The following is a 25,506-nucleotide window of genomic DNA, read 5'->3' on the forward strand; positions in this document are numbered from 1 at the left end:
ACCCTTTCAGTTAAACTATACTGCATTTTAATAAGGTTTATAGTTTCACTTTGCTTTTAAAAAAGGTGCTTAAAGAGTATTTTCGTTTAGTTTCAATCAAGAGGGAACAGTAGATTTCCATTCACACGCTTCTCCATGCAACTGCACACATGTCTGCATGAGTAATAAAGCACTATAATGATAACCCTTCTTCTCCCACAACTTGTTTAAGATTGCAATGAATTCCTGTCGCTGATATTGAGAAGTTTTCTTAATGTACTTTAATTTAGAAAGTCTTTAAAATTCTTGATCCCTCGCTTGACAGTAACATTTGGAGATTTTTTCTTTTTCTTTTTTTTCTTTTTATTTTTTTTTTAGCATTTTTCTTTTAAAGTAAAAACTTTCAAACATTTTGAAGATTCAGGAACTTGTAAAAGTTTATCAACAAGAAACAGCCATCTATCTAGGATAAGGTTAAATAAACCATCTTCAAAAAACTGGCTTCCTACCCTAGAATTCCTGAGAATGCTTGCAAATTTAAAGCAGGAAAATAAAATGTTAAAATAAAAACAAAAACACTGTTAAATGCTCCCAGAGTTAGTCTTCATCTAAAATATATATATGCACTTTTTGGTCTTTTTTTTTTTTTTTGTACGTTTTAATTTTTTTCCCTTTAAGCTTACAATGGAAGAACAATTTAGCTTTTCTTTTTAAATATTTCAAATCCCTCATTATGTCTTGTAAACAAGAGGGGCTCTAGCACCCGGCTTTCACCGTAGTATCGCAATGAACTCAACTAGCCCAAAGTGCAGGAAAAGGGACCTTAGGGCAGGTTGGGAGAGAGAAGTGAGGGTGGAACACAGCAATGAACCAGTATGTACAGCAAAATCATGTGACAGAACAGATACTGGCTTGCTCAGGCCAAAGGTGCTTCACTAGGAAGTACTGCTGGCACAGGACTTTTAAGAACCTGCTCTGTGTGTCCGAGCGTGGCTGGTCTTCGAGCAGAGACTAGAAACAAAGCTTTATGGATGTCTGCACGCAGGGGCCACTAGCTAGATAGCAGGAGTTGAAAGAGAGCACTTCATTTCTTTGTGCATGGTGGGATAGATGAAGGAGGAGTCATGATAGGAAAGTATATTCCAAAGGGGCCAGAGTATGCTGCACACTCCAGTTTACTAAACAAATACAAACCTACTCGTACTTTTTTACCATGTAACACTTTGCATACAAATCTACAGGCATGTGTATATGCAGCATTTCCCTCAGTCAGTCTTCCTTGTGACATTGGGTTTACATAGAAAGGGCGAATTAAAACAGCCACGTAATTCCCTAGCCCTTCCCTCCCACCCCCAGCACACAGGCACACACACAGGCACACATACACGCACACCCCCACTCCATTACTTGCATCTGCTTTGCCTTCTCCCCACCAAACCCACATGTAGAGTCAGACACGGTCATATCCTTCAGTGAAAACGCTTAAGAAACAGACTCCCCTATCCTCCCTGCTCCATCAGGTAATAAAGCCCAAGCACTGCTACCTCTGAGGGCTGGAATGGACAGGTATATGCTGGTACAGAATGTCGGCACTTTGTTAGACAGTATAACGGCCAGACAATGCCACATGGAGTCCTAGCACTTATGGAAAAAGTACCGGCATCTCTCTTCCCTCTTCTCCTGGCCCCACCCCCATAAAAGACTTTCTGCTTCATGTCAAGGGATGTGCCTTCAAGTCTGCTACAACTCTTTTCACAACAACAGGTCTTAAAAAGTTTTGTTCCCAGAGCACACACGCACGCACACACTGGCTATCACTGTGGATTATAGGTCACCCCTATCCTGCCCAGAGTACTACTACACTGATGCTAAAAAACCCCAAACCTTTCCTTAAATACAGAAATTAAAAAGCAACAGTACAGAAAAAGTAAAAACAAAAAAAAAAAAACAAAAAGGTGCAATACTTTTAAAAAAAAAGTCTTTGCTAGTTATATACTCCCTAAGCAAAACCACATACACAGGAAAAAACACAACACAGAGAAACAAAAGGAAACCTTTGAAGTACACACTGGTTTAAGAACATTCGTAAGTAAACGTTTCTGTCAGTGATGGTCTGGCGCTGTAATGACACCGAGGCCTGGCACAGGTAACGCTCACCATGAAGGACGCAGGAAGGAGTCAGCTGCATGTGCTTTCAGGAGATGAGGCAGGCCGGCCAGCAGTCTGCTGACACGATTTAGTTTTCTGTCAGTTTTAATACAAGCAGTAAATCAATCGAAAGGCTAATTTGGTTGGGCTGGACTTTCGAGCATTTGATGGATTCCTCTAAAATGAATATGGGTGCTTATTCAGGTTTGGGGGAGAAAAGAGAAACACTCAGTGTTTTTAAAGGTACTGCAAGAGACTGAATAAGAACATTTGTCTTAGCTGCACAAAAAATGGCAATGTCTTCTTTCCTCCTCTTTTCCCCTTGTTGGAAGAAATAAATGGCTTGCATTATATAACAAACATTCTAGGGTTCATTCAGTACAAAACCCCCACATGCAGACATAAATAAAGACACTGCTACTCAAAAGACAACATTGTCTCCCCTCTCACCAAATCCTTTGGATATGGCAGTGTTCTGCTCTACCACAGGGTTAGAACAAGGGCTAGGAAGCAACTATCCACTCTGTATGATCTGCAGACTTGAGATAGCACCCTGCTAAAATGAATTTAAAAAAACCTACCAACAAATTTTAATCCAGCCCAACTGGATTCTGCTTCAGCCACAGGGACTCCACCATGCCTGTCTTGTTTTCAGAATCAAGACATGCAGATGGCCAGCCAGCCCGTAGACCATCAGCAATGCAGCGTTTCAAGATTATATATAGAGAGAGAAAAAAATGCACACACACAAACATGTGCACACGCACTCACACAGAAACAAGCACACGTGGGCAGTTACATGTGCCAGAACACACTGGTACTTATGAACCAGCCAATCACAAAGTGTTGGTTTTTTGTTTTGTTTGTTTGTTTTTTTTCTGTTTTGTTTTTTTTTGTGGGTTTTTAAATTTTTTAATTTTTTTTAGGTTTTTTTTTTATTTTTTTTTTGTTTTTAAAGTGAGGCTCCGTCAAGTCTTCCCCTCCCCCCCAATTCTCTCTTGAACCCCTCCCCTACCCCAACCCAACATGGTAGACCTAAGGACGGAAACACACCCAGTGCAAACAAAGTTAAAAAGCTATTTTTTCAGTATATATGTTTCTTAGCAACAACTTCCGTATAACATGAAAAAGTGAAAAACTAGAAACTAATTTTTTTAATTTTTTCTGTTTAAATTTAAATGGTATGTGTACTTGCTTCACATTGTCTTTCTACGTTGGCGTTCACGATTCAAGTATTTCAAGAGTGATATGTTCTCTTTTTTGGATTCATATTCCAAACGAAAAAACTGAAGTTATATAAGGGAGGCAACTATGTGCTCAGACAGTCTGTCAATGACCCACCTTTTTTTTCTTTCTCCATTTTCTTTTTTCCTTTTATAAATGTATTTATTGCAAGTTGAAAAAAACGAAAAGGTCAAGTTAGTGCTGCTGCTGTTCCAAAAAAGGTCACGAGGTCAGAGTTGAAAGTTCTAAGTTCAGATTGAATCCGACCCTCCTCCCAGAAGGTCTCCAGGTAGTAAGGGAGCAGGGCTGCCCATTCTGTGTGGATCCTCTACGCTTGGGACCCCCCACAAGCTTGAAGAATAGTTTGGGGGGCCCCACAATGAAGCGCCAGTGAGATCACCCCCACTGCTGCCACCGCCGCCACCACTGCTCCACTGCCCAAGCCCTGTTGACCCACCAAAGAGATTCAAAGCAGGTCCAACTGGATCTGTCTGGTTCTGTCCTGTCTCCAGGGATTGCCAGCCTGCTGCGGGTGCACTCGGGGTTGCTGCAGGTGTAGGGGGCTGAGCTTGTGCCAGAAAGCGACTAACCTCTTCATCGGTGGCAAACTCAGCCAGGATGGTAGTGTTTCCCAACACACACCTAAAAGACAAGATACATGCAAGTAAAAAAAATAGAGTCAGAAGCTAAGGGTAAGGGATTCAGAAGCACAGGAACAGTACTATTAGGTGCCCAAACCAAAGGAAATATCGGTTACATCGCTATAATTGAATGAACATGGAAAGCTTCAGCTGCTCTTGACAGTGAAACTGACCCTAAACACAAGAACTCCCCATTTTATATGGGAAAAAAAAACCCTGATACAAAAACTCCAACCCCCTGGCCCAACACTCAGTTATGCCTGCAACAAATCCTTTCTAAATTTAAAATAAGGTCCTGAACATGAACACCAGGAGCATTAAAAGTGCCTAAGTGTAGGCAAAATGGTTAATGCACATATGCCCCCTTTCAAACAGAACAGAGGAAGAAGAACAGGTTTTAAATGCAGGAGATTAGTATAGTTCAAAAGTTTTCACTGAGTTTAGGGGCTTACACCATACCCCCCCACACTGCCTCCCCTAAGATTTTGTCTCAAAACCTCACTTACATGTGCAGTGCAGTCTGGGCCTTGGCCGCCTCCTGTTTGGTGTTATATCGGATAAGGGCGGTGCCCTGGGTCAGGTTCAGATGGAATGTCAGCAGTGGGCCATGCTGCATGCAGATCGTCCTCAAGGTTGACCCATCAATCTGAGGAAGAATAGCCAAGATAAAACAGATGTTTGTAACTATTTCTCCAAATGTACTTCAGTCCTAGCTTCATCCCAGTAATTAAAAGATATTCTGCTCTCAGAAAGGAAAACAGGTGAAAGCGGTGGGAAGTAAGCAAAGGTGACGGAAGTTAATTTTCAAACAGGAACTGGTATGCCTTGACTTCTCATGATCAGATGGAGTTTGCTTTAGGGAATAATCTGACTTATTCCCATTCACTTGTAGCTTGAGTCCAGTGTTACCCTCTCTCACCGAGTTTCTTACACTGTCACTATCCTTCCGTTGACAATTTTTCCAGTAATTATATACAACTTGTACTTAACCACCACCTTCAGCCATCAGAATTTTACCAAAGGAACCAGAGTGCCTCAGTCTCCAGCATTCTGATTTCAGCAAAATTTAGATAAACACGAAAGGTTTTTGAAAAACTGGAAATATCTCTACAGTTAATGTTTTAAAAATTTATTTTAGTGCTTCTTTGTCTTTATGGGTTAAGAAACAGTAAGTGACAGAAACAGTGATATTCCTGCCAAACCCACCAATGTTCATTCCTCCAGAACTAATGTTTTCACAGAAGTTGTTGCCTACGTTCCTTCTGCAGCAGCAACAACTTGTTACTTACCTCCGATAATACCTGCTCTCCCAGGTGTTCTGTACAGACAGATTCCATTCCTGGTGTGCCACAGCAATATGCACACAGGAAAGGGATCTGTATGTGCAAATACTTAAGGAAGTCCTAATTTCTTCCTTCTCTCTTTCCTCCCTATTATATAATACTTCAAATGAGGGAAAAGGAAGTTGTGTGTGGGTACAAATATGGTCAAAGTTAAAACAGAGAACCTTGAAATGACAATACTGTTCCTTCCAACCCTAGCCATTCCACAAGTCTATGAATCCACCCTAACCTTTGCGCTTCCTCCTCTATGGAGTATTGACCTGCAATAAGTAGAGAATCTGTTATGAAAAGAGACAATTATAATATGCTTCTGTCTCTTTCCTACTAACTTAAACGCCTCCAAAACATATTCTTCATCCATTAAATAATTCCTAAAGCAGTATTAAACTCTCTTGCACAAGCCAGACTTAGAACTGAGTCTTCCGTTTCCTTCACATCAAGGAAAACAGTGTTTTCTATGAAAGGAGCACAGTTCACCATTTTGGGTGATCTGAAGGAGACTTTAGTTTTATCTTTCACATCAATCTTTTCTTAGACTGTAGAAGCACAATAAATTACCTTGCTGAACAGGGGACTCTGTCTAGACCTTGAGGTTCTCCTGATAATCACGAAGGCTTTTCCCAGTCCTTGAATTCAGGACTAATTGGGAATGCTGAAATCAGGATCTCCACAGAACTCATTTTGAATGGAAGCAAGCTCTGAGAATACTTGCAGAAATAACCTAACTAGACTGGTTTTGGCAGGAGTGTTGGAAAAATTCTGTGGTTTCACTATGGAAACACTAAAGTGAAAACTGGCAGTTACACCAACTTTCTTACTGACAACATCCCAAAGAACAGCTATAAACCATTCCACATTATAGTCACGCAACTTACCCTCACTTCTAAGAAAAAAACTTTCTGTTCCAATAGTTTTTTTGTAACTCTTAAGTAAAGAAATGTTTTAACAGTCACGTAGCAAAACCTGAACATCCTAAAGTTAGCTGAAGAGATTACAATATAGAAACACGTTACATATCTTGACAAATCTGATTTTGCCAGATTTTATTCAAAGAGAAACAACTGAAGAATTCACAAATCCTTGGTAAAGCAAACAAGTTTCCAGAAACAACCACAGAAAATACCTGTGGAGTGAGATTGTGAAGAACCAGCCAGTAGCTAGGACGAACTGAGCCACCATCACTCCAAGTAGATGCTGCAAATTATAAGACAGAGCAATGAAGACAGATTTGATACAAAGAAAAACCATCTTTCTTTACAGTTAGGTCTTTCAGTCTCAGAAAAATTCAGTGTTATCAGTCCTGTTAACACACGAAAGCCTAATATTCAGTCCTGAAAACAAAACTACACCGTTCCTCACATTTGACATCAAGATTCATTTTACTAGAGTTACTTGGAGGAGTTTCCCACCCACAGCAAGCATCTAGTCTTGAAAGACCCCATGTAGTAGGTATTCTCTCCTAGCAGCTCTCAGCCCTCTTCACTCATTCCCTGCAGCAGGACCTGAGATTCTATCCCCCACCCGCCCCAGTTACTGAGAGCAAATTTCCATTTTAAAAAGGAACTTTTTTCCTTTTACCAGACAACTACAACTTTCTTTCCTCCAAATCATTAGTGCTGTGAAACATACACTCCTCAGGTCTGATTAACAGTGCTATCAGTTGGTTCTTCTCACCAGAGCCAAGCCTTGAGTCCTGTGCCCCCCAGCCCCTGACCGATCGGGGTGCTGTGCTGTTCCATGGAGATGATGGTTTAGGGTTGGTCAGGCCAGGAGGTGGGCGGGGCAGCCCTGTAGTGTTCCTTGAGGAAATATGGTTTTTCCACATCTTGTTGGAGAGATGAGTGGGATTGTGTCCTATGGGATCTGGGGACCACGTTGATTTGTAATCACTGAATTTTGCTAGAAGATTAAAGAAATTGTATGTGTTAGAGAAACTGCTGAGATTAAATAACTGTCCTATCACAGTAAACCTTTTGACCACGTTTGTATCGGAGACAAGCATGAAGCACAGAACCATACAGTAGTTAATTTGCCATACTGGAAAACCAGATGCTACAAGTAAGTCAATCTTTGATTATTTTATATAACCTGACAAAAACAAATTAATACACCTAGATATATATGATAATGTAGAACACTGCAGTATGTTCCATCATTAATAAGATGAATAGCAACTTTCATATCCGCACTACATTTCACCTGAGAACTCGTTACAAGTTTGGGCACTACTGACCTTTAATGAAACTGAATCCTCTTTAGGTACAAATCCTGCAGAGAACTGAAATGAATATTTACCATTCTTGGCCTACTAAGGTAACGTGGAGGTGCCATTTGGAGGTACCATTTGGTCCTAAAGATCAAAGCTTTCTCACGAATCACAGATCTCACACAATGTTGACAGTACTGTTACAACAGTAACACATAAAGGTGGCCATTTAGCTGTGTTACAGCTGGACTTAAACAATCTTGATAGCCCATTCTTTTACTAGAAACATTACCAGATGACTGTTAGAAGACCAATAGTGGATATCCCTAACAGATTTCAAGAACACTTCATGCAGAAGTTCAATAAAAGAGAAAAGTTAAGACTCTCCAAAATGTCACTATTTGCCATGAATATTTGGGAGCTCTTCCTAAACCAGTTTTCCTTAAGAAGGCAGACTGCAAATTCTCCCATACCTTCTGACACCAAGCGGCATTTCAAAAGTCAAAATTCCTTGAGTAACTTTTTTTTTTTAACTTGTTCTGCAGTGAACACCAATGAACACAAGCACAGCGATCTGGGGGAAAAAGTTGTGCCAGGAATGATCTTGATCATGAATTATCTTAATCATAACTCTTGTGTGTGTGTGTGTGAACATATGCATTTAACTTTATTCACTAACAAAAGATGGTAAATTACTTATTTGAAACAAAGTATAAAAATTCAGATTTACAATGTGCTAGAGCATCACAAAATAACACATTTGGAAATCAAGACCATAAAGCTTTCAGAAATAGAAATGTGTTTCAATTTACAGCTATATTTCCATGACACAGTAACAGTCAGTAGCACGCAGGTTTCAAGCACTAACCCATGAAAGTATATGGAAGTACTTAAAAACCTGCTTTCACTAGACTTTGTCTTAGAGACAGGTGAATTCTAAACCCTCAGTTCAGACGACCTGCTTTCTGACTGTGCATAGTTTAACAGGATGAACAGAAGATGTTATGTGGTAGTGGTCTAGTTTTCTCAATTCAATTTTCTCTTCAGTAATTTTTTTATCTCTTGGGTCTTTCTTACTTGCTAGACAAAATTTAAGCAAAGGCAAGAAGCTCACGCATGCCACTCCTTTGCCCAGGCTGTGAAAAAGAAATCTTTTATGCCACTGGAATGCTGCATACACAAACACTGCTTCATACCAAAGTCAGCACACAAACCAGCAGCAGGAGCACAGTTTTTCTTGAGGACTAAAGAGTATTTTTAACACATTTTGTGAAGATGCTGAGGTAACATCTGAATGCAGCTTTTATTCGGTAAGACGAAAAAAACAAAGTCTGGGCCAGATGTAGTGCTCAGTTCTGCTTGTAACCTCTGCTATTTACACCCAATTCTTCATTTTTAAGTAGTTGTCAAGACAATGTCATCTTCAGGAGAAAACTGATATTTGCAAAAAGTTCAAAATCCAAATGGTTTGCATGGAGCATTTTACTCTGAAGTGCCTGAAGAAACCATTTTTCACAAGAAAGATTTGGAGACGTTCCCAACAATCTAAGACAGATATTTAAGTTACTATTTACAGGTCAACCATTAAATGCCAGAGGACTGAAAGTCCTCACTCTCCAGGTTTCAGGGAATGATGAGTGTCATAAAAGGTAAGGTAAAAATGTTCCCTTCACAGTACTCCCATGTTCTAAAGTTAAAACAAAGAAAATTACTCACTTTTACTCATACATACAGGAGAAAGTGTCTTTTAAAAATTATGACAGCCCTGCAACTCTTTAACATGTCAACAGATTGTACACATGCTGTTTTTTTTTTCTTTTTGCATCTGCTGCTTACTGTTACCTTATTTTTTAACTTGCATAATGTGTTGACTTTGGCTGGGGTAGAGTCAATTTTCTTTACATTACCTCATATGGGGCTGTGTTTTGGATTTGTGCTGGAAACAGTGTTGATAATACAGACGGTTTAGTTACTGCTGAGCAGTGCTCACACAGCATCAAGGTCTTTTCTGTTTCTCACATTACCCCTAGCAGCAAGAAGGATGGGGGTGCGCAAGAAGCTGGGAGGGTACACAGCTGGGACAGCTGACCCTAGGTGTCCAAAGGGATATTCCATACCACATGGAGTCATGCTCAGCATATAAAGCTAGGGGAAGAAGGGGGATATGTTTGGAGTTTTGGTGTCTGTCTTCCCAAATCACTGTTAGGCCTGATGGACTAAATATTCCAAGTGGAACAACAATGAATGAATAAGCGGAAAATGCTTTGCGTAAGTTCTGGAAACCACATACCTGAAGTGCTATGAACGTTGGTGAAGGAATTGTCAGAGGCACTGTAGGGCCAGGCACCAGGTGAAGGCAGCGAGGTGTTGAGGGAAGAATTAGACCCTATCAAAGAGAAAAGGAGAGAGTTGTCCGATTTCAAGGATATTCTGGTAATGCCACTAAACCTCAAGAGAGCCACGACAATACCAATGCCAAGCTTCCACACGACACACAGCGATGGCGCAAAGGCACACAGCTTCCTTCCTAGTCAAATGCAACAAACGATTCGCTGTCACAACCAGAACATCAGAATCATCTCGAGTATCACAGTGACTCAGATAATCACACACTAAGTTCACTGTTTTACCTGTGGTGTTGTCCCGCAGAAGTTGGTGGTCAGTATCTACAATGGGAGATGTGGCTGTCCCCCCCAGCACACTTCCAGGGGTCACATAGGGGTCAGATTCAGGGTCAATGTTTTGTATACCTTTCCATGGCACTCCCGGTTGGAACTCTGGGACAGGAGGGAAAAAGGAATTAGATGCAATCAGGGAAATGTCCTTTACTAGAAGTAACTTTTGAAGGTATTTTAGGAGGGTAAATAGTTGTCTTCTATTCTGTTCCTCAGGAAAAAAAAAAGACTACTTTTTCCACTTTTTTGAATTATAATCTATTTCACATTTCTTCCCCCAGCACTAAAGCTCTAGTGTCTGAATAAGTCTACACTACACATAAAAAAATGGCTCAAATGTATCCAGTATCCCTTCAACTACTACTGCTTTACTACTTTCAGATGAGGTTTCAAAAGTTTTAATACATCATATATAAGATATATAAGATCAGATTATATATTATAAGATTAGATTCTGCACACATACTTCGTGTGTGTGCAGAACCCTTCCCCGAGGAAAGGCTACCTACCTTAAGAGTTTGTAAACACATTTGACACTTCTCACTGTAGGTACACACACACTTTATACATTACCTATCAACACTGAGGTAATGCTAAGGTGAGAAGCCTTGTGGTAAAAGCAATGTAAAAATACTCATTCGACATTCTTCATGCTTCACAGTGAGATAGGATATACTTATCATGCTTTAGTTTCAACTATAGCTCCAGGCATGCCAGAATTTTAAGACAAGAGGACGAATTATATCAAATATGGACATACAAAGACTCCAGTTACTGTAAGAAAGATCAGTAATCTGGTTCCTTCAGTGAATAAAAAGCTGTGGCCAACTTTGGAAGCAGTGATAAGAAAGTAAAACTGCCAAACACAAAAATAAGTAAAGAAGCTTCATATACTATGTGACAATTTGGGTAAGCATGAGAAGAGTGCCAAGGTGGCAGATTCATCCCCTGCAGATACAAGCCCAGGATACAGAATGGCACCTTTATTCCCAACCTGAAGTTCTGAAATAATTAATGATAGTTTACTTGAGTGTAATTAAAAAAAACATTATTAAAAGTGGGATCCAGGATGTGCTGTCTAGAATGAAACCAAGTAGGAATTATCTGGCATGGAAGGGTTTATTTCAGTCACCTTTTTAATGAAAAAGTATAGTCAAGACTGACTTTCACAGACAAACACAGAAGAAAATGTGATACTATGGATTCAAACAACTGACAGTAAGGGCAGTATTAGACTGTGATAATGCACTGGCAGGAGAATCTCAAAGACATAAGAAATGCCCTCCTGGGTCAGAACTGTGGTCCATCTAGTCCAGTATTTTGCTAACAGCAGTAGGAGAGATACCATTTAGGGACAGAACACAAACCTGGCCACTATCTGTAGACTACTGCCCTCACACTCTCCCAGCATCCACAGTCCTCCTATCTAGGATGGCAGAACTACCAAATGTTTTTCCATCATTTTATCCAATCACTGTTTCAGGCTAGTACAGTCTCAAGAAGCTCTAAAAGCAATACAATCCAGAAGTTCACCACTCCTGATGGAAAAAAAAAATCTCTCACCTATTTAAAATTTATATCCTCCTAAGTCCAACATTTACCATGGTCCTAGGATCACAGGATTCACAGAATTACAATTCTGCATTTATCCTGTTCACTGACTTCATGATTTTGTAAACATCAATTACATCTCCCAATCTTTAGTAATTTAACAAAATAATCCAGGAGGACCAGGTATCAACGCTTCTAACACTATGAGCAATCAGCACTGCATCAAGGAAGGAATCTGCTCAGCTACTGTCAAAATACTGCAATCCTCTGACAAACAGGACCACTGTATGCTTAAGGAAGAAGCAATGCAGCTCTTGAGTCTAGTCAAAACATCTCCTCTGTTCTGTGACAAAGAATCCACGAACACAGGTTAGGACCTCGAAATCAGAACTTGCTTAAAAAAGAAAAAAAAAAAAAAAGAAGTCCAAATCTTGTATTTGTAAAGATTTCTGGGAATTGGTGAGACCGAAAATTAAGTGCACGGTAAACTCTAATCAAAAGGTTAATAAATATACAAACAAGGCTCCAGTGATCAGGCATATTATTGCTTATGAACACATTCACTCATCAAAATAATCCTGGTCTGGAGAAGAGTTTTCCTTGAACTTCAGCATATTGACAAATTTCCAGACTATCCTTTAGAGCTGATAGTTATTCTCATGCACATTCACCAACTCTGTCTACAGACATGCTATTTTATTTCCAGACAGTAAAGAAAATACGAAATGCATTTCTCCACTGATATTTGAAAGGTCCTCTCAGAAACTTCAAACATAAGACTATTGTGAGAACCATGTCAGACACATCCAGGCCAGTTTGCCTGGAGTATATGACTGAACTGATCTTGAATGGGGAAGTTAGAGTCTAGTATTACCTAGGTATGCAAGTCTGTGTGACATAACCAAAAGACATAGTTCTCACCAATGCAGCAAAACTTGCTCTCACCTCCAGCTGTGATATCAGTTTGATTGGGCACCACTTCATTTATCTTTGTGCTGAACAATACTGCTTTCTTGAACGGCAGAATTTCTGCAGCAGATGGCATTTAGGAGGAAAACGCGAAAGGTGTTGTCAGGGTGAAAGCTGAGTTACCACCGTATTCATTCAAAGGAAAAATGCACCTATTTCAAGAGGTTTTCTCTTGTAAACTCATTTTTGTTAACAACTTATTTTCCAACGCTGGAGGAAAAATTCTATCTCCATGCCAGGAACTGACAGTGGGCCTCATCTACAAGCTTGTCAAGAAGAAGAACCTAGAGTGTAAAGTCATTTTAGGTCTTCATTCTTCATCAAGGGTGTTGATAAGGTAGATCATGATGTCAGCTAAGTTTTCCTGGTCAAGGAAGTCCATAAGGCAGACTGACTATGAGACAGTTCAACTGGCTGATAGTTCTGGAACAGTAACTTGTCCCAGTCTATTGACCTCCTAAGAGTGGGATGGCAATACAGGAATAATTGCATAAATGCTACATGCCAAAACCCAGGATCTGTTACGTGAAACCTGCAATCATAGTCTTGGGCTACTCATTTGCACAAGAAATTAGGGACTATGCTGATGATCTCAGTGAAAGTTTATGTTCAGGATTTGTGAACTTCACTTATCCTCTCACAGTCATGAGGCAGTCAGCAACAAAAAATGTTACTATCGCTGACAGTGGGACTACAGGTGTCACTAAAGAAGCTCTATGATATATCAACGAGGAGCAAAGAGTAGCTATCCAGCTTCTGTTAACTTCTGTTAACAGCCTTCTGGTACCAAGAATCTTGTTAAAGCTTGGAAACATGGCAGAGGTGATCCTCACATGTCCTGTAACATTCCAAGCAGTACTGTGTTTCTCATTATTACACAGGGGAATGGTGACTAAAGAAACAAATTCAGCAATGAGTCTATGAGACAGGTCTTGTAAAAGATTAAATTTTGGGAGTTCCTGGCATTATAAACAGTAACTCCAGCTCAAGAAGCTCAGTATTTAATATCCATACTGACAGAAATGTAACACAAATACACCTGTACAGAAGGCAGTGAACAGTATGAAAATTTGTGGGTGTGCAGATGTTTTTGAGACAACTAATTCTCTAACTCAGCTCCTCAGAAAAGTGTCTAATTCCAGTAAGAAAACGAGGGGTTCCCATATAAAACGCTTTAACTGCTTTTTCTAGGTTTCCTACAGTGTATCTGTCATACAGATTCCTAGGCTTCCTGGTGCAAGGTCTGTGCTACTGGTTTATTCAAGAGATGTACCTGAACTTTTGCTTTTTTGTGCTTGAGGGGACACACAGCAGAGGGTCTGCAGTTAGTAACGCTTTCCTGAAATGTGTCTTCCAGACAAGAGAAAACTCAAAGCATCCACTATTTGCTGAACAGCACCAGTGACTAATCTGTGCAACTTCCAGGACACGACTCTGTTTAAATGAATGTGTTATATAGAAAATTATGTGCGTATTCAAATTCATGTGTATTTTTTCCTAGATACTTGTGTTTTCTAACAGAAACATAAAATTCTGCCACTGAAACTAGAAAACTTAAAAAGTGTGATACAGCCTGCGATCCCAAAAGCAAAAAACTTCTATCCAATCCACAGGACTGCTGAGCATTACAGTGTTCTTCTACCCTTTATGCAACCCATGAGCTAAGGTCAACTGCCATAGTGTGACACACACACCCCATATACGTATCGTACCAGTAATTCTGGCAAAAGAGACCTGGCAGTCCACAATGGACCATATTTGTAAACAGTTGCCAGAAAAAAAGTTCACGCTACATAAAATACAAAAGTTCAAGAAAATCCTGTTCCCACCATCACCAAAAAAACTTCACTTTCACCTCTTTTGCTTTCTGATTCCATGCTATCTATCAGAATTTTTGCATCCCATGTCAGCCTAACACCACACAAATAAAGAATCAGTACAAGAGGAGGGAGCTGATGTTGTGCATTCTGTGAACATGTGTTTTCACAAAAATTTCTATAAATGTTAAGTCACCAAACTACAGAACATAGGAGTTCACCTAACAAAAACGAAACACTATTCAGCAAATTCAGCAGTTAGTTCATATTTAGCCCCGAAATTTTTTTTTAGAAATTCAACATTTATGTTCTGATTTAATGTGGAAGAAATTTATAAAACAAGATGGGCCAAGCCGAACAACTATTTTCTTTGAAACCTTTACTTAAGTAAGTATGACGAGGGAAGGTCCCAGCACAGCTACTCTAAAGCTAGGACATAACCCCTGCCCTTATATAATACCTGGAGGCCAGCTGGCATTGCTGGATTTACTTCCGATCTTGTTCGTTGGTGGAGATTTGGCAGGTAACCAACTATCACCAGCAGGGCCTGCATGGCCACCGAGTGGGTCACCCTGAATTATGTCAAACTGGTTGTAGGGCGATCCTCCGCGAGCCTTTCCAGGGGGCACTATTGCACCTGAAGCATTAAAAACATATATTTACACTAAGGAAAGGTTGGGATCTTTAGGAGTATGGTAATCTGAACCAAAAAATATTTAAGATGCATACTGGTAAGCAGAGACAGTTTCACCCAAGCTATTTCACCTCTGGTAACATGATACTACAAGGGCTTTCCCAAAATTGCCAGTCTCCTTTCTCACCATTTTTGTGCATATTGGCATCTTGTGAAGCCACAGAGGGCAGCCCTTCCATCATAGTCCACTGCTTAAAGCGGGATTCTGTTCCAGCCTCTTTCCCTCCCACCATGCCATAATCCATGCCACTTGAGCCAAAGCCTGTGAAACAAACAAACAAAACTCCATTGTCATTTGCTGGTTTGTTTTTAAGTGTCTTCAAACAGGGAGTCATTGTGATCATAAGAAAGGTAAAAAAAAACAACAGCAAGGGGTATATGTTTGAGGGGTATCTTCCAAGTAAGTGGGTTAGGTCAGTATGCTAAGACAGGCTTTCTTTTTAGGTTTGTCTTCTTCCCATGTAATGAAAAATAATGCAATTTGATTCAAAGTTGACACTTGTCATAACCTTTGCTCTAATGCTTATGCATAAATTACTTATTTCTGAATCCAGACATAACTAATACAATTATCATATTAATAGGATAACTACAAGCAATGCACCAAATCTCTTTCCACAGAGCACTTACCTGAACCGTATCCAGGTATTTGCCCTTTGGTCTGTAAATCTGAGAGACCCACATTCAAAGGATTGGGTACCATGCTGTCTAAATGTGGCTTAGGCCCAACAGGGTGGGATGGTGAATGCTTCATGCCAGGCTGCCTCTGCTGCTGCTGCTGCTGGAGGGCACTCACCATACGAGCAAGCTGCAAACAGAAGAGAAAAACAGAGTTCATATATGCTATACCATAACACAAAATTCCAGTAAACATTAAGAAACAGTGACTTAAAAGAGATCTGAAAGACCCTGCTCTCTGGAAAGTGCAGTATGATGAGAGCAGATGACATAACTAAATACAGCACTGTCTTTCTTCACTGTAGGCTGCATTTTCCCAGTGCACTTTATACTTCATATGATGGACAAAAACAGTGCCACACCTGTTGCTCCTGCTGTTGTCGCACAGCTTGAGATAACTTTCTCTGGCTCTGTAACAGCTGTTGCTGCTGCTGCTGCTGAAGGAGGAGCTGACATGCCTACAAGATAAGAGGGAGTGGGAAGAGTGAAAATACAGAGCTCTTCAAGGGAAATGGACCTTTCAGGAGCTATTCACTAGAAAATGCCTAGCTCAGAACTTAAGTAAACTGTTTCTCATTCCACTCACTCAAATAAAATGACAATGAATGCATGAGAAGAATACTATATCCTTCACTTGTTTCTCATTAAACATCATGCAACAGAATTACTAGTACCAGCTTTGTTACTATCACTATGACAACAAGTATGAAGAAAACTTCATTAAAAATCAACAAATAACTGCCTTCTGTACCAAGACATTGCTTGGTTAGAATCATCATGAACTCACTGCAACATCCACAATAACTACACAGGCCTGTTTGGTTTATATGCTGCCCTCTAGCAGGGCTTCATTATCCTGTACAGTAGAGAGGGAATACTTGTACAAAAATAACTCAACATCAGTAGAACAAAACCAAACAAACATAAAAATAAAATTCTTTCAGTAGAAAATTTGTAAACAGTCTTATCTCACAAGATTACTAGCTACTTACTAATTGAAACTGGGGAATCTGTGGAAGCTGGCTCAGCATGGCAATCTGTTGTGGAGAAAGCTGGGGGCCCATATTGAAAAGACCAGGATTCAAGCCACTGTTGGGAAACTGTTTGAGCATGGAGGCTGAAACCTGCATGGAAACCAGTTACACATCCTGAAGAAATGCACTGCTATGAGAAAAGATGATGAAGTAGAAATATTTCTATAAAGGAACAAGTATGACACCAATCTTCAATGGTGTTCTGGGAAAGACATTACAGATTTATTAACACATCACATTTAAACATGCACAGTCTATGACTTGGGCAGAGTGAATACCTCACTTGATTGACAATATACAATATTACATGTGCAGATGCAGACACACACACAAAGGTTCCTTCCCCAACCAATCAGATGCTAGAGACTGCACTAAATTAAAATGCTGATATATATGCAGCTAACTAGTAATCACAGTACTGCATTGTCACGTTAAAAATGTACTGCTTGACAAGGGAAAAGAAAGGCATTCAGGCAGTCACTGGAGCAAAGAAACAGTGCCTCACAGGAAGAGTTAATCTCTTTGTACACTGAATAAGCTATAGTAAAAGACAGGAGTAGGTGGAAAAGAATCCCACCATTTCTCCCTGCATTATTTGAGAGTTACAGAAGTAGAATTTAACAGAATCTCAAGAAGAGTTCACCAAGTCCAAAGCAAAAGGCAAACTTGTACATTTGGAGACCCTGAGGTCTTAAGACTGAGCTCTGAAATGTAAATGCAACATGTAGCCCTTCATCAAACCTCTCCTTTGGGGGGGACAGGAAGCACAAGACGAGACTGCTTAAAAAATTAAGCAACCTGTCACACTTCAGAAAAACTTTAAGCTTTCACTTTTTTTTTTTTTCCTTTTTAAAAGACTTTGCAAAAGCCTCTGTAAGACACAGGATTCCCAAATCCACTTTGAGGTTTAAAAATACTGGTAAGCGAGCATTTACCATTAACTGCCTTGGAATAAGAAAGAATGCTAATCCTTCTGCATTGAGTTTTAAGTATTTTCAACTATGAATTTTAATTTTTTTATCTTCTCTAATTTTTCCATTTCTTATCAGCAAGTCAAGACTAAGATAGCTCTTTAAGTAACCTCAGTGATGTGCTCTGAAGGTTGCAGCTCTACTTTTACAAGTAATCAGTTGCTATAAATTCCTTACCTGGGGAGAAAGGAATTGGGGAGGCACTTGCGCCCGGATATTGGGGGAAGGATTTAGTGGCTGCACAGGTGTGTGCATGCCCCTCGATTGTGCTGTGCTGTTTCCAAACAAACCATGATTGCCACCCTACAAAATTAAAGCAGTAATGAGAAGATGAATCTTTCAGGATAATGGATTTCTATGCTAGTAGCTACATATCAATAACAATGAGGCAAGTACTGACTTAAACATTGAGTTCCCTTAGAATTACAGAGATGTTTGCTTTAAATCAGTAATATTCTACCTGGGTTAAAGCTTTTGTACTATATTTTTGAGGTGCAGGTTCTTTCTTAACACTGAAGGGTCATGTTTATCCGCTTATTTCGAAGCACGTAACACTAACATTTTAATATTTTGAAATTTACATGTGGGGAAATGGAAACTCGGAGTACAAACAATACACTCAAAAAACCCCATTCCATTGGCTTAAAAAGTATGGCAAGACTGCATCAACTGCATCAAGAATTTTGGGCCACCATTTTAGAGAAGACAGGTACTTTTTCTGAGTAGATTGTTGAGATACCACTCATGAGGTTATTATTTCCTCTGCGGGCCTTTCATTAACTGAAATTTGAATTCTAAAGTTGTATTAAACATTTTCCTTCTCCTGTGAAAACTTCAGCATTCTGGACTAGGGAATTTTTCTTTTCCTTTTTCCCTTCAGTAAATTGGAAGAAAATTTTCAAATGAGAAAAAAACCCAACTGTGTTGTTTTTTCTTCCAGTGATTTATTTTCTAACACTAAAATTCTTGCTGTTTGAGTTATTTTAATGAGAAGTATGTACTGTTTTATAAGGAACTTCTGTAATAAACCCTACTGCACAAAAAAAGACCACAGAAAATTCGGTATTATGTTTCATAATTTCAGCCTCTGAGCAGACTGTCTTTTCTTGTAACATCTTTCAAAAAAAGACAAGAAATGTTATGAACAGTCTCCTACACTAACAGTCACACTCTTGCTTCTAAAACCTGAAGCTCATATTCCAAAGCACCCTTATGTGCTATGATTGTCCTTTCAGTTTCAAGACCCTCAGAACTTCCCATCTCCTGAAGTATATCAGGATGTCTGTAATCCTCAAATACCTGGGGTTCTAAAGAGCACATTTTTCACTCCTCACCCATCATTCCCTGTTCTCCCTCTGCATGCCAGTAAATTCGAGTTGTACTACAGCTGTACCCAACAAATCCATCATTCCTCCAAACAGATTGTGCAGGCCTTCACCAAAACCTTTCCTTCCCTTATATACCAGGATTTCACAAACTCTGCCTTCCTCTTACTGTAACACTGTACATCCTCTGCTATTCTTTTGCTCAAACAGAAGTCTCTCATCCTGCTTCTATACTGGCAGCACTATGGGTTGCCTCATTCATCTGCATCACTCTCCACTTAATGTATCTTCTCCTTCAGAAGCAACTCAAGATGTCATACTAAGCACACAGGAGGATAAACAAAACACCCAAGAGATGAGAGTTTTTATTCTGGAAAAAACTGGCTGGGGTCAACTATGCATGAAAATTTCTGAGAAGTCTTGAAGCTGCAACTACACTTCCAGCCCACTTCATAACTTTGTACAGAGTTCTGCACACTGAGACCAAGAACATGCCTGCAATTTTGGACTTAATCTGATGTTCAACACTGTGTCACACAGAAACAGAAAGACAACACAAAGAAACACCATCGTGTTAGGCATGTGACTACATAAGCTAGACCACTTGCAATAATTAGTTACTATTCTTTAATTTCCTGGTATTCCTGTAACATTTTCTTCTAGCATAATGCAAAACATAATAGCCAGAAATTCTTCCAAACTGCAGTTAGTCACTTCATTCCTTCTGCACCATTCCCCTGTACACAGAACAAAAATATTGCTACTTTAAGAGTTTTTAAAGGCTATGAAATCAATCCTTAGTTTGGGCTGTGGGGAAGGGAGAAGGTACAATGCTAAAACCACTGAAAATTTTTGAAGGGACATTTCTACGTACAGGGTCATTGGGTGGAGTCTGAAAAAATTCAGTGTTGGGGGGTGATGGGGCAAATCAGCCTCTAACTGGGTTTTAAACCAGCAATTAAAATAAAGGAGACCACTAACTTCATGACTTCTGAAAAGCACATCAACCTGCTGTTGCACTGTGATTCAGGAAGTAAGAGGCCAACAAAACCAGGCAGGATACATTTTGATGCTAGGAACCAAAGTGGACTGATTCTCAGTGGCCTGATACAGCTCACATTTCCCTTAACAATATAAATTTATTTAGCAGAAAAACAAATGCAAGCAACCAACTAACCAGGATTAAGCCCAGGTTGCAGCCTTATAACAATGCATCTTATAAGGTGGCCTGCTTACTTGTCTAGCAGCGAAGTTTTGGGGACTGAGCCCTGAGCCGATTGCCCCAAGGCCGACGTTGGATAGTGTGGAACCAGAGGGAGACAGCTTGTAGCTGGGAGAAGGGGAGAAGGGAGAGCAGGGAGCCTCATCCCCAAGGCACCCATCTTGATTGGAGAAAGGCAAAGTCAGCTGAAGCAGCAGTTAGCCAACAGCAGGAGTTGGTTAGTGAAGCAACAGAATGTAAGAGGAGAGAAAGAGGGATGGTGAGTGACTAGGAAGAAGCAAAGTTACTTTGTAATAGAAGCTACAAGGACAAAACTTGTGACTCAAATGATCACTTGACAATTACAATTTTGGTCCAAGGAGATAATCAATAAATTCCTAAAGGTTTCTCTTTACAAATACATTTTGAACTCTCATGAAGTTGATTTCTGATAGTGGCTATTACCACTATAGAAACAAACAAATGTTGAATGAATTCCTAATATTAGCACACACCTACCAACATAATTTGTTAGGAAACACATTAGCTCTGCAAGTGGTATTTATTAATTAGGCCACCAGAGGGAGTTGACAAAACTGCTTTTTGGCCCGTTATACCAAAATGGAGGAGTTAAAAAATTCCTTGACAGTTAACACGCCTTCAGAATTTTTAAACCACATTTATTTTCCGTTTCACATGCGATAACTATGTTTAAAAAAAACCCCAAACCCTAGAGCATTCCGAATCTATTGGACACTCTCCAATTCATAATGTGAAGCAATTAATATTTGATAACAACGGTGAAAGCTTCTGTTTAAAATCAGCAAGAATATGAAAGGAACGCTACCATAACATACAACAGATGTCACAGAGAAACAGATGTCATACAGAAGCTTACAGTACACGGACACACAGCATAAGGGGTTGTGGAATTTAGAAAGGGTGTTTCCGATAAATGCCAGACATGAAAGAAGAAAAAAATCTAGAAGACTGTGATTACTTATATTTACTTAGAGCTAAACCATCTTTTTTTTGGTACAGTAGATGACTGTAGTTAGTAGCCAAAAGGATCATCGTGATGAAGTCTATAATAAATTTCATTGCTACCCTTCCATGGGAAAAAAAGTAATTTCTTTCTGTCTACATCAATAGCAGTCTATTCTAGAATAAAAAGCCTTTTCTCCCCAATTTAGTTTGTCTATTCACACATGACACCTGTTTTATACACACATTCATTCTACAAACATAACTCTCTCACACCTTTTATTACTGAGCTCATCCAAGGTTCTCAAATTTTGAGTACTTCCAGAGAAGTAGGGTAAGAACTAGGACCTTGAACACAAAGGTTGATATTAATTCATCTAAAGATATTTCTCTCACCTTCTCAAAATAAGGCCCACTATCTGTGGTTCCCATGTCTTTGGAATTAGGTGGACGGAACCCAGATCGATCCTTTCTCATCATCTCATTAAAATCCCCGAGATTCATGGTTCGTTTATCTACATCAAACTTCTTATCTGGGAGACCACCTGTAAGAAAAGAAGAAATTAGTGCAAATAATCTCTACCATTTTTCATGACAGCAGGTTCACAGCCAAAGAAAGGATCTTTAAGATGAGGGTTTAAATTATATCTGTCTCATAATTTAGTATAACTACAGTTGCTATTAAAAGTGTTGAAAAATTAATGTAGGAAGTTTCGTTTTTAAGACTGAACAAGCTGGTTTACTTTAGAGTTTAATGTGAAGTATTTCTCACCATTTATGTACAGATATAAACATATGCATTTTTAACTAATTATATTAATTTATATATAATTCCCCAAGTCTTCCAAAAATTGCACTGTTATTCATTGATATTCAGTATCTAGAAAGATACATCTATGTAAGTTCTCCATGTATTCTACTTAGACTTTATGGGGTTCGAAATTCCTTGAGATTCTTCGAGAAATTTGGTCATGTGCACATAATTTGATCAAAACTCTCCTGCAGTCATGTGAACTTAACTCTTGAACACAAGAAATCAACTGGTATATCCTAACTTCCAGACAGACAACCAATCTTCCTCAGCCTGTACACAATGACAACAGAAACAGTAACAGTGACACTTCTCAAACACCCCCTAAAGTCTGACACTGTTTAATGAGTAATCTGATGGAGCACAAGGAAGAGATGTCAATAACAGATGATCAAACTGTAACATACACATTGAACAAGAGATCAACTTTCTCTATAAGCTTATCATCAGCAAGTGCTGACTGAAGGAAGTTTTCTACCTTATACACTGAACTGCTCCCAAGGAACAATTGGTTTTGGTCATATGTGGCACCTGTAAGGTATCGATGCATTTTGTTATGCTGGAGTAGATGGAAAATATCTTCGTTTTAAAATATGGACATGATAGAATTGAGCTTTACTGGTATTTTTAGTTTTAAAGAATACGGTTTAGTTAGTAGCACAGATGGTCTTTTCAAGAACAGTTTAAAAAACATGTCACCACAATTAACAAGCAAATCTATAACTTTTCCAAGGGAATTTGATGATATCCTACCCTACCACGGACAAAACGCTAAGCTTTTATCAAACAGAGCAGAGAGTTAATCACTCTAATACCTTCAAAACACTGTTACTTGAAAAAGCTTCTCAAATCCAGCATTCCTTCTTTATGTCCAATCGCAATCTATTAAGATTCCTAGCTATGCTACTGCCAAGAAGCTACCAAACTGGCCACAAATTACATGGGGTTTTCTTACTGGCTCAGCTTCCAAAGTTGATCCAGCTTCATCCTCTCAGACACCTTCAACATCATTTATTACAAAATCAGTTGACAAATCACCTACATATCTTGGCTTGTAACTGAAGTCATACTGACCTGGATGAGTCTGTGATTCTATGATCCCTTTCTAACACACCCTAAAAAGCTAGAACTGGCTCTGCAAAAGCAGTCATACAGTGTCATGCACAGCTCACTGTTGTCAGTGCCTACATCAAACCACCACACAATGCCAGCCATGCACCACCAAAAGGCTCACGTGCTTTAACCCCACACCGGAAGCCCTGTCCCTTAGTTGCTTGAAAAGAAACTGAAAGTGATACAGAGTTGCATCACTATCTGAAATGAAACTGGGTCAATGCCAACACAAGATGACTAAGCGAGAGAAACACCCTTCTGTCTCTCCAGTTATCCTGATGATCCAATCAACTACTCAAACATTACTGAATGGTGCCTTGCAGAACACACAGAGCATTAAAGAGCACCTTTAAAGGCTTCAAGCACAGATATGCACGTCACTTAGTGCTGAGGCAGCTGCTTAAACTTCGGTATAAACAAGGCCTTGCTAAGAGAGATGGTGGCATTCATTTATCCCATTCACTGAAAATTCTACTGCAACCTTGAAACCTGTCATGTGAGTCTGTCTTTTGCACTTGGTAACTAAAGCTATAAATAAAGCCGGTGGCTAAAGAATAGCTTTATCTTAAGTACAAGACAACAATTAAAATCTGATAAGTTTGAATTTTACGCTCTGCAGTAGGCAAAAACACTTGTGCAATTCTACATGCAGAAATGTAGAACAGGGTAAAGTCCAACCATCTCCGTAACAGAAGACGCTCCATCAGTTCTTGGATTTTTCTCACTATTAACAGTTGTGTAGGAAGATGACATTCACTCCCAAGTGAGGAAAGAATCCTATTAAGAACACATTCCCATCACATGCACACAGTTTAAAAGAAAATCTAATTCCATACAAAATTACATATCATCTTGCACTGGGAAATAGGAGACAGAAACTGCTGCTGAGCAAAGTTACCTAAAACATTTGCCAAATAGAGACAACACAGTGAAAATACATACAACCAGTGGAGTAACCCAAACAGAGAAAACCCATTTGAAACATTTTCTGCTTGCCCATGAAAAGAAAAACATTTTAAATATACTGGGTTTACACTTTTGTCTTAAATTTACATCATCCAAGCCTACTGAGCAAAGCACATATCAAGGTGTTTCACCTGAATTTAGGGCATTGATTTAGGGCTTTGTACATATTTACAGCAGACAGATGTATAAACTACACTTGAATCAGTAGAAATTTCAAATTGATTTCCCAGTTTTTAAAGGTGACTTGAGCATTCAGTGATCTGCAGAGGTTTTAACTAATACATTAAAAAAAAGAGACAAAGGTGATTGTCAAATACGGGAAAGGAAAATACAAAATGTCAAGCAGTTCTGACAAGCTACTTTACCGTAGCAAGCTTCATGCCTCGGAACATACAGACTAGGAGATATTTCAATGGAAAAAACAAGCCATATATTATTTTAAAATTAGACAAGCTATCCATTAAAGAGATTTGATAGAAAAAGAAAAGAGGAAGTAGATCTGCCTCAGGCATGTTATTGATCCATCTCTTTTCTGTTTTGGTCATCAAATAAAAGTATCACTCCAGCACCTTGCAATAAAAGGAACACATTCTTCCAACAAGGAGACCGAGACCAACGTAGTAAGAATTACTTACTGACAATACCTGATGATCAGAGACAAGGTGCTCCAAACATATCAAAGCCAAAATTTTCTTTGATATATGCGATCTCCAAGCACACATTTAACTGTGCATTTTATCCATTAACTAGGAAAATATGATACTGGCAGAAAAACCTGGTATGTTGTAATCTTGACTGAAAACCAGTTGAAGAACAAGCCTACCTCATAAGTAAGTTCAACTTTTGAAGATTAATAGTAGAAACAGGCTGAGCAAAACAGCTTATAGTTTTTCCACAAGCAACTGCCCTAAGCAACAAGAGCAAAACTGCTAAGCAGAGAAGTAACAGAAAAGCCCCTTGAAGATCTGTTACATTCACAGTCTTTGAAAAAGAATACAAACTATTATAAATGGTTCCACCTCAGATCAAGGGATGCTACCCTTAATGGGCACACTAAACTTAAAGAAGTGCAACACATGAAGATAAAGGATGCAGCCTTTCTGTACCCTTTCACAGGATATTCTGAGCATCAGTCAACTCCTCAGAAGCTCTGATGGTCTCAAGGTCCTTGACAGC

At 39.3% G+C, this 25,506-nt stretch overlaps 1 protein-coding gene across 19 annotated transcripts in view; it reads right to left on the bottom strand.

Moving 5' to 3' along the window:
- Positions 1 to 606: 606 nt before the first annotated feature.
- TNRC6B (trinucleotide repeat containing adaptor 6B) overlaps positions 607 to 25,506 on the bottom strand; it is a 130,209-nt gene continuing 105,309 nt past the window's right edge. For 15 of the 19 annotated variants that reach the window (XM_051784201.1, XM_051784183.1, XM_051784184.1 and 12 more), the window contains 14 exons: positions 21,837 to 21,985; positions 20,492 to 20,662; positions 18,108 to 18,233; positions 16,918 to 17,049; positions 16,288 to 16,383; positions 15,878 to 16,055; positions 15,375 to 15,509; positions 15,014 to 15,190; positions 10,172 to 10,318; positions 9,832 to 9,927; positions 7,010 to 7,234; positions 6,459 to 6,529; positions 4,499 to 4,638; positions 607 to 3,993 (listed from right to left, as the gene is read on the bottom strand). In XM_051784201.1, coding sequence (XP_051640161.1) covers positions 3,603 to 3,993; positions 4,499 to 4,638; positions 6,459 to 6,529; positions 7,010 to 7,234; positions 9,832 to 9,927; positions 10,172 to 10,318; positions 15,014 to 15,190; positions 15,375 to 15,509; positions 15,878 to 16,055; positions 16,288 to 16,383; positions 16,918 to 17,049; positions 18,108 to 18,233; positions 20,492 to 20,662; positions 21,837 to 21,985 — 2,234 coding nt within the window. In that variant the 3' untranslated portion in view covers positions 607 to 3,602. The remainder of the gene's footprint in view (positions 3,994 to 4,498; positions 4,639 to 6,458; positions 6,530 to 7,009; positions 7,235 to 9,831; positions 9,928 to 10,171; positions 10,319 to 15,013; positions 15,191 to 15,374; positions 15,510 to 15,877; positions 16,056 to 16,287; positions 16,384 to 16,917; positions 17,050 to 18,107; positions 18,234 to 20,491; positions 20,663 to 21,836; positions 21,986 to 25,506) is intronic. The other 4 variants (XM_051784190.1, XM_051784185.1, XM_051784197.1 and 1 more) reach the window with 2 other exon arrangements.

The sequence above is a fragment of the Manacus candei genome, unplaced genomic scaffold (genome assembly GCF_025592945.1).
Source record: "Manacus candei isolate 608988 ecotype Guabito, Panama unplaced genomic scaffold, ASM2559294v1 h1tg000018l, whole genome shotgun sequence".
Lineage (NCBI taxonomy): Eukaryota > Metazoa > Chordata > Aves > Passeriformes > Pipridae > Manacus > Manacus candei.